This window comes from Panthera tigris, chromosome B1, assembly GCF_018350195.1.
Source record: "Panthera tigris isolate Pti1 chromosome B1, P.tigris_Pti1_mat1.1, whole genome shotgun sequence".
Taxonomy (NCBI): domain Eukaryota; kingdom Metazoa; phylum Chordata; class Mammalia; order Carnivora; family Felidae; genus Panthera; species Panthera tigris.
In genome coordinates, this window is record NC_056663.1 from 43308933 (window position 1) to 43322440 (window position 13508).

The 13508-nt window shown below is 32.7% G+C and overlaps 1 protein-coding gene across 6 annotated transcripts in view; it reads right to left on the reverse strand.

Moving 5' to 3' along the window:
- LOC102970010 (disintegrin and metalloproteinase domain-containing protein 5-like) overlaps positions 1–13508 on the reverse strand; it is a 134898-nt gene that overhangs the window by 52515 nt on the left and 68875 nt on the right. For all 6 annotated transcript variants that reach the window (XM_015544285.2, XM_042983407.1, XM_007097059.3 and 3 more), the window contains 2 exons: positions 12026–12215; positions 6839–6934 (listed from right to left, as the gene is read on the reverse strand). In XM_015544285.2, the coding sequence (XP_015399771.2) occupies positions 6839–6934; positions 12026–12215 (286 nt within the window). The remainder of the gene's footprint in view (positions 1–6838; positions 6935–12025; positions 12216–13508) is intronic.

Below are 13508 nucleotides of genomic sequence, written 5' to 3' on the forward strand. Positions count from 1 at the left end.
CAATAATATTTTGAACTTTGGAAAATCCCACAAGCCTTATTAAATTTCAACTTCCTTCTACTTTCTTCCAGAACAAGTTTTCCGGATAAGGCAAAGTATCCCATTTACACTTATCCAAATCTGTATATGGAAGGAGAGGTTAAGGAAGTGATGGGGAGTGGGGGCTTTCATTTAAAAGCTTACCATAGCCATTATATAAAACAATGGAATTTGTCACTTTCAGAAATAGAAACATAGCCTCAGTGAATCTCTGTGGTCTCATATTATTTTGGGTTTTATGACTGTCATTATTCCCTGTGTATAAGAAGAGTTATAGCAGTTATATTATATCCGTCTTGACTTCAACTTTCTTTGACTAAGATTAAAAACTTCTGAGATGCCTGAGTAGCTCAGTCACTTCAGTGACTGACTCTTGATTTCAGCTCAGGTCATGATCTCACAGTTCATGAGATCAAGTCCCGAGTGGCTCTGGGCTGACAATGTGGAGCCTGCTTGGAATTCTCACTCTCCCTTTATCTCTGCTCCTCCCCCACTTGCGTGCATGCATTCTCTCTCTCTCTCTCAAAATAAACATTTAATAAATAATAAATAAATAAAATAAATAAATGTAAAAGCTTCATGATTATGTTAATAAACATGGTTTTCTAACAAAAAAAAGTTTATGTCTCTAATTTGGAGCACCCAAATATAGAAAAAAATTAATAAAAAACACAAAGAAACTCATTGATAATAATACAATAATATTAAGGGATTTTCACACCCCACTTACAGCAATGGACAGATCACCTAAGCAGAAAATCAACAAGGAAACAATGGCTTTGAATAACACAGTGGACCAGATGAACTTAACAGATGCATTCAGAATATTTCATCCTAAAGAGTAGAATAAGCGTTCTTTTCAAATGTACATGGGACATTCACCAGAAGGGATCACATACTGGATCACAAATCAGCTCTCAATAAATACAAAAAGATCGAGATCATACCATGCATATTTTCAGACCATAAAGCTATGAAACTTGAAGTCAACCACAAGGGAAAAAAAAAGCCCTCAAACATGGAAGTTAAAAAACATCCTACTGAAGTATGAATGGGTTAACCAGGAAATTAAAGAAGAAATTAAAAATACATGGAAGCAAATACAAATGAAAACACAACAGTTTGGGATGCAGCAAAAGTAGTCCTAATAGGAAAGTAAATTGCAATTCAAGCCTATCTCAAGAAGCAAGAAATATACAATCTAAATATACAATCTAAACTTACACCTAAAGGAGCTAGGAAAGGAACAGCAAATAAAGCCTAAAGCCAATAGAAGAGAAATAATAAAGATTAGAGAAATAAATAATATAGAAATAAACATAAGAAACCAGTAGAACAGATCAACAAAACTAAAAGCTGGTTTTTTGCAAGAATTAACAAAATTGGTAAACCCCTAGCTACACTTATCAAAAAGAAAGGAGAAAGGGCCCAAATAGATAAAAATCACTAATGAAAGAAGGGACCAACACCACAGAAATAGAAGGGACCAACACCACAAGAGAATACTATGAAAAATTATATGCCAACAAACTAGGCAATCTGGAAGAAATGGATAAATTCCTGGAAACATACAAACTACCAAAACTGCAACAGAAAGAAATAGGAAACTTGAAAAGACCCATAACCAGCAAATAAATTGAATCATCTATCAAAAATCTCCCAACAAACAAGAATCCTGGGCCTGATGACTTCACAAGCCATCTATTCTTCTCAAACTGTCAGCAAAGTCACAGGATATAAAATCAACTTGCAGAAATCTTTTGCATTTCTATACACCAAAAATGAAGCAGCAGAAAAAAAAACTGCTGGATAAGAAAACTATACAAGGCAAAAAATTTCCTTCAGAAATTAAGGAGGGTTAAAGACATTCCCAGATAAATAAAAGCTAAATGAGTGCATCACCTCTAGACCTGTCTTATAAGAAATCCTATAAGGAGTTCATCAAATTGAAATGAAAGGACAATAATTCAAGAAAACATAAAAGTATAAAATGCACCGGTAAGTGTAAATATATAATCAAATTCATAATTCCCTAATACTGTAATGGTGGCAAAATACTTTTATCTCCAGTAAAAAGTTAAAAGACAATAGTATTATAAAGTAAATATTATTACATAATTTGTTAAAGGATGCACAATATAAAAAGATGCAAATTATAACATTAATAGCACAAAATGTGGGGGAATTAAACGAGAATTTAAAATGTAGAGCTTTAGTATATGATTGAAGGTAGGTTATTATCAGCTTAAAATAGATTATTACAGGTGATGAGTATTAATACCAGGTGTTGTATGGAAGTGTCGAATCACTGTATTGTACACCTGAAACTAACATTACACTGTATGTTAACTACTAGAAGTGTAAACAAAAAGTTAAAGAAATAAAAAACTACCTTACAATCCAATAATCGCATGACTAGGTACTTACCCAAAGAATACAAAAACACTAGTTTAAAGGGATACATGCACCCTGATGTTTATTGAAGCATTATTTACGATAGCCAAGATATGGAATCAGCCTAAGTGTCCATCAAGTGATGAATGAATAAAGAAGTGGTATATATACATATATACAACAGAATATTATTCAGCCATAAAAAAGAATGAAATCTTGCCATTTGCAACAACAAGCTCAGCAAAATAAGTTAGACAGAGAAAGACAAATACCATATGTTTTCATTCATATGTAGAATTTAAGAAACAAAACAAACAAGGAAAGGAGAAAAAATAAGAGATAGTCAAAGCAAGAAACAGTCTTTTAATTATAGAAAACATACTGATGGTTATCAGAGAGGAGGCAGGTGGGGGTATGGGTTAAATAGGTGATGAAAATGAAGAAGTGCCCTTTTTGTGATGAGCCCAGGGTGATGTATGGAACTGTTGAATTACTACATTGTATACCTAAAACTATTATCACACACTGTATGTTAACTAACTGGAATTAAAATAAAAACTTAAAAAATAGACTATTATATCTATTGTATCTATAAAAATTTGTATGTAAGCCTTATAACAATCACAAAGAAGAAACCTACAGTGGATACACAAAATATACAGAGAAACAAAGAATGGCACTACAAAAAATAAATCACAAAAGAAGAGAGTAAGAAAGGAATAAAGGAAAAAAAGAACTAAAACAAACAAACCAGAAAATGATTAACAAAATGGCAATAGAAAGTCCTTTTAACTATCAATAATTACTTTAAATGTAAACGGATTTTTTCCAATCAAATTTCTATTGTAGAACCCAACAATAAGCTGGCTATAGGAAACTCAAATTACCTTTATGGACATGCAAGGGCTGGAAGTATAGGGAAGAAAAAACTATTCTATGCAAATGGTAACCTAAAGAGAGCAGGGTATGCTATACTTACGTAATATAAAACAGACTTTCAATTAAAACAATCACAAAAAAAAAAAAGGTCAAGAAAATATAACACTTGTAACTACACATGCTCAAAATATTGGAATGCCTAAAAACTTAAGTAAATATTGACAGACCAAAGGGATAAACAGACAGCAATTCAATAATAGTAGAGGACTTCAATACCCTACTATTGACATTGGACAGAGCAATCAGAAGGAAAATTAGTAAGAAAATAGCAGGCCTGAATAAAACTATAAACCAAATGGACCTTAAGGACATATATAGAACATTATGTCCAATAAGAACAAAATATTCTCAAGCACATGTGGAACATTCTCCAGGACAAAACATATGTTGGTCCACAAAGCAAGTTTTATGAAATTTAAGGAAACTGAAATAATATCTAATATCTTTTCCAAGCACAATGTTATGAAACTTCAGAGAAAAAAACTGAAAAATCCACAAAATGTACAATTTAACATCATACCTGAACTAATGGACCACAGAAGTAGGAAAAAAGGAAATCATAAAAAGTATCTTAAAATAAACAAAAACAAATACAAAAAACAACATACCAAAACATATGCAATATAACAAAAGCAGTTCTAAGAGGTAAGTTTACAGCAATAAATGCCTATATTAAAAAAAATCTCAAATAACCTAACTTTACCCCTAAAGGAATTAAAAAAGGAAAACAACCTAAGACCCAAGTTAGTAGAAGAAAGGAAATAAGAAAGATCAGAGCAGAAATAAATGAAATAGAGACCAGAGAGACAATAGGAAAATAATAAATTAAACCAAGAGATGGATTTTGAAAAGATAAACAAAATGGCAAAACTTTAGCTAGACTACTCAATAAAATAAAATTATGAAAGAAAAGAAAAGACACTGAAATTGATACCATAGAAATACAAAGTATCATTAGAGACTTCCATAACAATTATCCACCAACAAATTGCGTAACACTACAAGAAATGGATAAATTCCTAGAAACAGGTAATCTATCAAAACTGAATCAAGAAGAAATGGAAAACTTGAACAAAGTAATCACAACTAAAGATATTCAATCTGTTATCAAACTTCCTAACAAATAAAAGAACAGGACTAGATGGTTTCACAGGTGAATTCTATGAAATATTTAAAGAATGAATGCTAATTTCTCTCAACTCCCCCAAAAATTAAAAAGGAAAGAACTCTCCCAAACTCATTTTACAAGGCCAGCTTTACCCTGATACAAAGACAGACAAAGACACTAAAAGAAGAAGAAGAAGAAGAAGAAGAAGAAGAAGAAGAAGAAGAAGAAGAAGAAGAGAAAGAAAGAAAGAAAGAAAGAAAGAAAGAAAGAAAGAAAGAAAGAAAGAAAGAAAAAAAGAAAGAAAATTACAGGCTGATATCCCTAATGAACATAGATGCGAACATTCTCAACAAAATATCAGCACACCAAATTCAACAGCATGTTAAAAGGTTCATATATCATGATCAAGTGAGGTTTATCCCTGGGATGTAAGGATGACACAGAAAGCAATAAACATAATACACCCCCATTAATATAAATAAGGGTAAAATTCATGTAATCCTCCAAAGAAATGAAGAAAAAATATCTGACAAAATTCAACACACGTTCATGACCAAAGTTCTCAACAGTTTGGTATAGAGCAAATGTATCAATATAATAAAGGCCATATATGACAAGCCGTAGCTAACATAATTTTCAATTGTGAAAAGTTGAAATCTTTTACTGTAAGATCAGGAACAAGACAAAGTTTTTCATTCTTACTACTCCTTTTTAACATAGTACTAGGAGTCCTAGCCAGAGGAATTAGGCAAGAGAAAAGAAATAAAAGATATCCAAGTCAGAAAGGAAGAAATAGGGGCACCTGGGTGGCTCAGTCGGTTAAGCATCCGACTTCGGTTCAGGTCATGATCTCACGGTCTGTGGGTTCGAGCCCCACATCAGGCTCTGTGCTGACAGCTCAGAGCCTGGAGCCTGCTTCAGACTCTTTGTCTCCCTCACTCTCTGCCCCTCCATGCCCCCCCTCTCAAAAATAAACAAACATTAAAAAAATTGTTTTTAAAGAAAGGAAGAAGTAAAACTGTGGGGAAAAATGGAAAGATGTTGGTCAAGGGTACACATTTTCAGCCATAAAATGAATCACTATGGGGATCTAATGTACAGCATGGTAACTATAGTTAATAATGTATTGTATATTTGAAATTTTCTTTGTAAATGTTAAATATTTTTGCTATGTAAAGTTGTAGATGTGTTAACCTTATTGTAATCATTTCACAATATATGCTCGTATGAAGTCATTACATTGTGCACCTTAAACTTACACAATGTTATATGCCAATTATATCCCAATAAAGTTTGGGAACAAAATTTAAAAAATTTTTTTTAATGTTTATTTTTAAGAGAGAGAGAGACAGAGACAGAGCATGAGTGGGCGAGGGGCAGAGAAAGAGGAAGACACAGAATCTGAAGCAGGCTCCAGGCTCCAAACTGTCAGCACAGAGCCCGATGTGGGGCTTGAACTTAGGAACCGTGCGATCATGACCTGAGCTAAAGTCAGACATTTAACCAACGGAGCCACCCAGGCACCCCAGGAACAAAATTTTAAAGATAAAAGCATATTCTTACTCCAATCCTATCTGAACATCTGCCATTTACTTTTTTCATAGTTTGCTTCTTTTTTCTTTAGATTTCCAGTTAATTTTTCTGGGTGTGGGGCAATTATTCAGGAATTCTTTAAATGCTTTAAATAAAGAGCACTTAATTGATTGTAACAATAACTGAACTGCAAAGGAACAGAAGACTTTACCAGAAGATGGTAAAGAGAATTTACCTAACAACAATAACAAAAAAATCTAATCTAACTTCTTGACCCCATGTAAGGTAGGGTGTTAAAAAATAAGACCTTACTAAAGAGGGTTGCTTCAGATGTATGTTGATCATAGGAATGTCTCAACAGGTACAAGAAAGATTTGTAACAGTTGGGAAAGAAGAATCATCAGGCATATGTACATGAGACTTCTGGAAATGACAGATTACCAAATGGAATGAAGTGTAAGAAGGGTCCAATGTACTTGGATATAATACAATGGGAAAGGCAGATAGGATATTGACATACTTCCCAGCTCTTTGAAACAGTATTTCAAGAAATTTAGGGGCGCCTGGGTGGCTCAGTCGGTTAAGCGGCCGACTTCGGCTCAGGTCATGATCTCACGGTCCGTGGGTTCGAGCCCTGCGTTGGGCTCTGTGCTGACGGCTCAGAGCCTGGAGCCTGTTTCAGATTCTGTGTCTCCCTCTCTCTCTGACCCTCCCCCGTTCATGCTCTGTCTCTCTCTGTCTCAAAAATAAATAAACATTAAAAAAAAAAAAAAGAAAAGAAAAGAAATTTAATGCTGAGCTACTCTAAAATAGATTGCCTCTTACCTTGCAATCTTGTGTGCAACATTCCCTGGAGCCACACTGTTTATTTGCTTTCATTGAACATGTTTTAGGATCACAGCAGTCTTTATGTGTACAATTCTGTAAACAAATAGACAAATTCAAACTGTCTCTTCTGACATCAGTTATGATCATTTGTCTTTTAAATCATACAGAGAAAGACAGATACCATATGTTTTTACTCTTATGTGGATCCTGAGAAACTTAACAGAAGACCATGGGGGAGGGGAAGGAAAAAAAACATAAAGGTTAGAGAGGGAGGGAGCCAAACCATAAGAGACTCTTAAAAACTGAGAATAAACTGAGGGTTGATGGGGGGTAGGAGGGAGGGGAAAGTGGGTGATGGGCATTGAGGAGGGCACCTGTTGGGATGAGCACTGGGTGTTGTATGGAAACCAATTTGACAATAAATTTCATATTATAAATAAATAAATAAATAAATAAATAAATAAATAAATAAATAATATTTTTAAAAAGCAAAAAAAAAAAAAACTTGCCAATTTCACCTAAATTGTCAAATTTATTTACATAAAGTAGTTTTTAATATTCCTTATGTACCCTCTTTCATTACTGATACTGGGAATTCCTTTCTTTTCCTCATTTCTCTTTCATCAGAACAGCAGATTTATCAAATATATTGATTATTTTCAAAGCACTGGCTTTTATTTTCATTGATATTCATCTTCTGATTTCTATCTCATTGATTTCTACTTTTATCTTTATCATTATTTCCTTCTACTTATCATGGATTTAATTGGACTAATATTTTAGTTACCCGAAGTAGCATTCTTAATCATTGATTTTAGACCTTTCTTCTCTCCATTATAAGCATTTGTAGCTATAGATTTTCCTCATAACACTATAATTCAGTTTCAACTGAATCTCATAGATTTCGATGTTATGTTTAAATTTTCATAACTGTTAAAAATATATCCTAATTGCTTTTGTAATTTCTTCTTTGAGCCAAGGGCCATTTAGAAGTGGCAGCTTAATTTCTAAATATTTGGGAACTTTTCAAGATATCTTATTATTCTTGATTTCTAATTTAATTCTCAACAAAAAATAAATATTTTGAGATTTATTTCATGTCACAAAATGTAGTACATCCTGATGAATATTCCAAGTTCCCTTGAAAGTAATTTTTATATTAAGTTATTAAATATAGTGGCCTATAAATATCATTATATTAAGGTGGTTGGTAGAAGTATTATTCAGATCTTCTACATCCTTACTGATATTTTTGTCTAGTTGTTCTATCACTTACTAAGAGATGTGAAATAAACCTCCAAATAAGATAGTGCTTCATGAAATTTGAAGATCTACTGTGTGTGTGTACATGTAGATATATTTTTATAAGTGTATACATATTTATTATTGTTATAACTTCCTTATGTATTTATCCTTTTATAATTTTGAAGCATTAGTATATCTCTATTTTATATATTAATATAGTCCCCTTAGCTCTCTTATATTTACTGTTTACTTGTTATATCCTTTTCCATTCTATTATTTTCTGCCAAACAGAGCATTTGGGCTTAAAATATATCTCTTGTCTCTTGATTTTTATGTAGTCTGATAATCTCTGGCTTCTGATCAGAGTGCTTGGCCTATTTACATTTAATGTAACTATTAATATTTATGTATTTCAATTTGTTATTTTACCATTTGTTTCCATTTATTTCATCTTGTTTTTTTTCCTCAATTCTTCTCTTCTTGTCTTATTTTGTGCTGATGAAATATGTTTAGCATGTCATTAAAACTCCTCTATTGGCTTTTTAGCTGTATCTCTGCATAATTTTTCAATATTTGCTCTGGGATTTATAGTATGTATCTTTCAAATACTCTAATCTACTTAGAGTTAATACTGATTTTCTTCACGTAAATTATAGAAATCTTGCAACAGCTTATTTCACCTTCCACATTTAGTGCTGCTGCTGTTATTATATAGATGTAGATATGTAGATACACACACATATACACATAATGTGTATATGTACATATATATTTTTGTGTGTTTATATGCATATAAACATATATGCATCCATATCCACAAACATACCCATACATATTTGTATATTTAGTATATATACATACAAATACATATTTATAGGCACATATATGTATTGTATCACTTATGCAGTGAATAAGTGTGTGTATATTTACATATCTGTGCATGTATATAATGTAGTCAGTAAAATTAAGAGCAGAAAAGAAAGCATACATATAACTATTTATTTTTACCCACATATTTACCAATTCCTGTGTTCAGGAATTTTTAATTCTTCAAACATTTTAAATTCTTAGGATATTCTGTAGTACAAGTTTACTGTGACATATTGTCTCAGCTTTTGCTTAACTGAGAATAACTTTGTTTGCTTCCATTTTAAAGGATAATTACTTTGAATCTAGAACTCTTGATTGTTGACCTTTTTTTTTTCTTTCATCACTTTTTGTCATTTCAAAGTCTACTGACCTCCATTATTTGTTATAAGAAGTCAGCTATATTTTGTATCACTGTATTGTGTATCTAACCTGTTTTTTTTTTAGGCTGAAATTAAGTTTTTCTTTTTATCTTGGGGTTTTGGGAGGTTTTACTACTCTAAGTATAGAGGTGGGTTTTTTTGTGTCTATGTGCTTGTAGTTTGCTGAGCATCTTGGATCTGTAAGCAAACGTTTTCCTTCAAATTTGAAAAATAATCAGTATTATTCCTGCATATTTTTTTCTGCCGCCTTTTTTTCTCTTTTCTTTATCTTGAAATCCAATTACACCTACATTGGACCACTTAATATTTCCTTTCAGGTGGGGGCACCTTTATGACTCAGTTGGTTAAGCGTCCAACTCTTGGTTTTGGCTCAGGTCATGATCTCACGATTCATGGGTTCAAGTCCTGTATTGGGCTCTGCACTAACAGTGTGAAACCTGTTTGAGATTCTCTCTCTCCTTCACTCCCTGCCCTTCCCCAGCTTGAACTTTCTCTCTCTCTCTCTCTCTCTCTCTCTCTCTCTCTCTCTCTCAAAATAAATAAATAATTTTTAAGAAAAATGTTTCTGGGGTGCCTGGGTGGTTCAGTTGGTTAAGTATCTGACTTTGGCTCTTGGAGCCTGGAGCCTGCTTCGGATTCTGTGTCACTCTCACTGCCCCTCCCCTGTTGACAGTCTGTCTGTCTCTCTCTCCCCCTCAAAATTAAATGAATAAACATTTAAAAAATTTAAGAAAAAATAAAAAATATCTACTCTCAGGTGTCTGAGGTTTTTTGCTATTTTTCTTCAACGTTTTTTCTCTCTATTCTATAGATCATATTTTCTTAATGTTCTATTGGTCAAGTTCATTGATTACTCTGCTTTTGGTCAAGTTCACTGATTCTGCTTTTGTTGTACTTTTCACTTCTAGACTTTAAATTTATATGGTTTTTGTAGCTAACTTATATCTGTTGAGATTCTCTAGCTGCTCACTTACTATGATAATTTTTCCTTAAATGGTTTGAGCATAATGTCCTTTCATGCTCCTAATATTCAAAATAACTACTGTGAAGTCTTTAGCTGCAAAATACAATATATTTGGACTTCTCAGAGTCAGTTTCCCTTAACTGCGTATTTTCCTAAATATGGTTCACATTTTCCTAATTTTCTGAATGTCTATTAACTTTTTATTAATAAGTTAGACAATATAGATACAATGATATAATGCCCGTATTCAGCTGTGACCTTCTAGAGGCTTTTTTTTTCTAACAGGAAATTAAGTAACCTGGAAACAAACTGTAAGCTTTGTTTCCCCTACAATGTACAGCAGCTATCTCTGCTCAATTCATATGGCTTCCAACTGCTGGATTTTTAGCCAGATTCCCTGATGTAATGTAGCATTCATGCAAGGATTTAGGCAGAGACAGTACTTAGATTTCAGGGTATAATCTACCTGTAATTGCCTTGTTTCTGAAGATTCCTCTTTAATTTCCAGTTGTAGCCAGTCTCAGGCTCTACATTCTGATAAATGAAACCAGTAGGGCTTTGGATTTCTGCTGCCTGAATTGCACATGGTTAGAAAATATTCTCTTAAAAAAAATCATCGAACTCACAGGGTTCACCTGGTGCACCGGTGTCTTTCAATGGTCTCACCCTACTTTTTTCCTCCGTGGGGTATTTCTGGACTATGCATATTTTAGCAGTCAGCCAAATATGTGTAAAATTAGTCATCAGATTTTAGGTTTTAGCACTTTCACAGTTGTCTTACTTTCAGGGTTTTCCCCTTAAATTTCCAGTGATTCTCATCCCTGAAATCTGTTCTCTGTCACACCGAGTCAGTAAAGCTGCAATTTTTCACAGCTATTTCATTCGGCCACAACTGTGGAAGTAGAGGAGCACCCAAGACTAGGAAAACATAAGCTCACAATTCTTATCTGTTCCAGCTGCAATTTTTCAAGAGTAAACTCTCCTCTGGCTTTTTTCTTTTAAATGTGTTCCAGTGCCATTAAATACACACACACACACACACACACACACACACACACACACACACATATACACACATATATAGTAAATATAAATATGTCTATATATAATGTATTACATATTTTTACATATTTTATATTTAATAACATATTAATATATAGTTAATAATATGTTCCATATTTTACAATTGCTGTTTCATTTTATTATCCTATGACTACTTCACTTTATTGTCAATGCTTCCTCTATCATTTTTCATCTTTCTTTGGGTTTGGTTCTATATTTATATATTTTCTACAGGTGATAGATTTTTTAAAAAATACTTTTAATTGATATCACCTGCCAATAGCACACTTTTCACTCTATATTAGCAAACAATGCATTTTGTTATTCCATTGGTAATAGCCTATGGTCTTTAGATATTCCTGTTTTTGTTACTGCTTGATGTTAAAAGTATATTTCTTCAACTCTTTAGACACTCTTTGTGGTAACTAATTATTTTGTTTAGAGTTGATGCATACACTAAAGAATGTCAGAAGGTAAATATTATCTAAAAGGCGCTTGCTGTCCACTTCAAAAAATAGCAAAATTAGGAAACTTAAAAGCTTCCATCTTCCCCAAAGAAGGTTTTTTTAAATTTATTTTTCTAAAAGACAAGGTCTTCATCTTCTTCTTTTCTATTACACACATATACAGGAAATTTTAAAAATTGAAAAAATTTCTACTAACCTTTACAGTGCCACAATCACACTGTTCACCCTGTTCCAATTGTCCATTGCCACATGTCCTTTTCTTTTGTTGTTTATAAACTGGCACTTCAGGAAGGATTCTCTGAAGACATCCAAGGCCAGAATGTGAGGCCAAGTATTTAAAGTCATCCAATGTACAGGTGCTAAAATCCTTTACACCCCGAGACTGCCTAAAATATTTTAAAAATGGGTATGACAAAAATTATTGCTGTATATCTCTGCATTTCCACTAATGTATGATGTTTTAGAAAGATATTTAAAAAGCATTATGGGAAAAAAAGCACATTTTGAAAACTATTCATTGCATTGATAATATGTTTTACCATATTTTTAAAATTTCACCATGAAAATTCTTGTAATGAAAAAAAACTCCAAAATCTTTTCATTGCCATTCATCCTGTTTTAAACAAGATGTATTATTTGCCTGTCTTATGACATTTATTAAACCTTTAAACATAAGAACTGTGTTCACTTTATTTTCTTTGCCAATGCCAAACAATTGAATTTTAAATGTTTAGCCTCAGTATTTAGCACATTTTTTATTTTTTTAAATATGTCTTGGATTTTTCTTGTAATGCCAATATAAACATGTTTGCATTAACTTAAGTACATATTAGGGCTTTTGTTCAACATAATTAAACATTTTTCAAATAAAAACCTGTGGTTTGAGCTACACAATGGGAAGGGCACCATAAGTACCTGTCTTGACAGTGAGAGAGCTGTTAGCACTCTAGTAATAGCTCAGCATCCAACTAAAACACTATAAAGAATCTGACTTAAGAGTAAAGATTATGTTCTAGACCAGGGGGTGACAAGCTTTTTCTGTAAAGGGCCAGGCAATAAATATTATAGACTAATATGCCATAGACTGTGGTACAACTACTCAACTCTGCCACTGTAGTACAAGAGCAACCATAAACAATAGGTAAAACAATAAGCCTAGCTGTATTTCAATAGAATTTTATTTACAAAACAGGCTACCACCGAGATTAGCTTGGGGATTGTTGTTTGCTGACCTCTACCCTAACTAGAATCTACTCTATCTCAATTCCAATAGAGCCTAAATTCAAGCCCTGACAAGATCCCCAGAAGAGAGTGAATTTGGAAGTTCAATCCGGCCAAGTTATAGGGGTTTCAAAATACCCTGAGCTTTCTATAGATCCATATTAACAAAGTGTAAAACCAAGCATATAAAATTCAATATAATTAGCCAATAATTGAATTTCCAAGAATCAATGCTTTTCAGAGGAAGGTAGGGGCATCCAAGCTTTCTATTGTATTATCAAAAATATCTAATATGCTAATAATAATAATAACAACAACAGAAACACAAAGAAATAAAAAATGTGATCCATAGTCAATGTAAAAAAAAAAAAAAAAAAGCAGTCAAAAGAAATCAAAACTGAGATGGTCCAGATGTTACGATTTGGCATACAAATACCTAAATTAAAGCACTATAAATA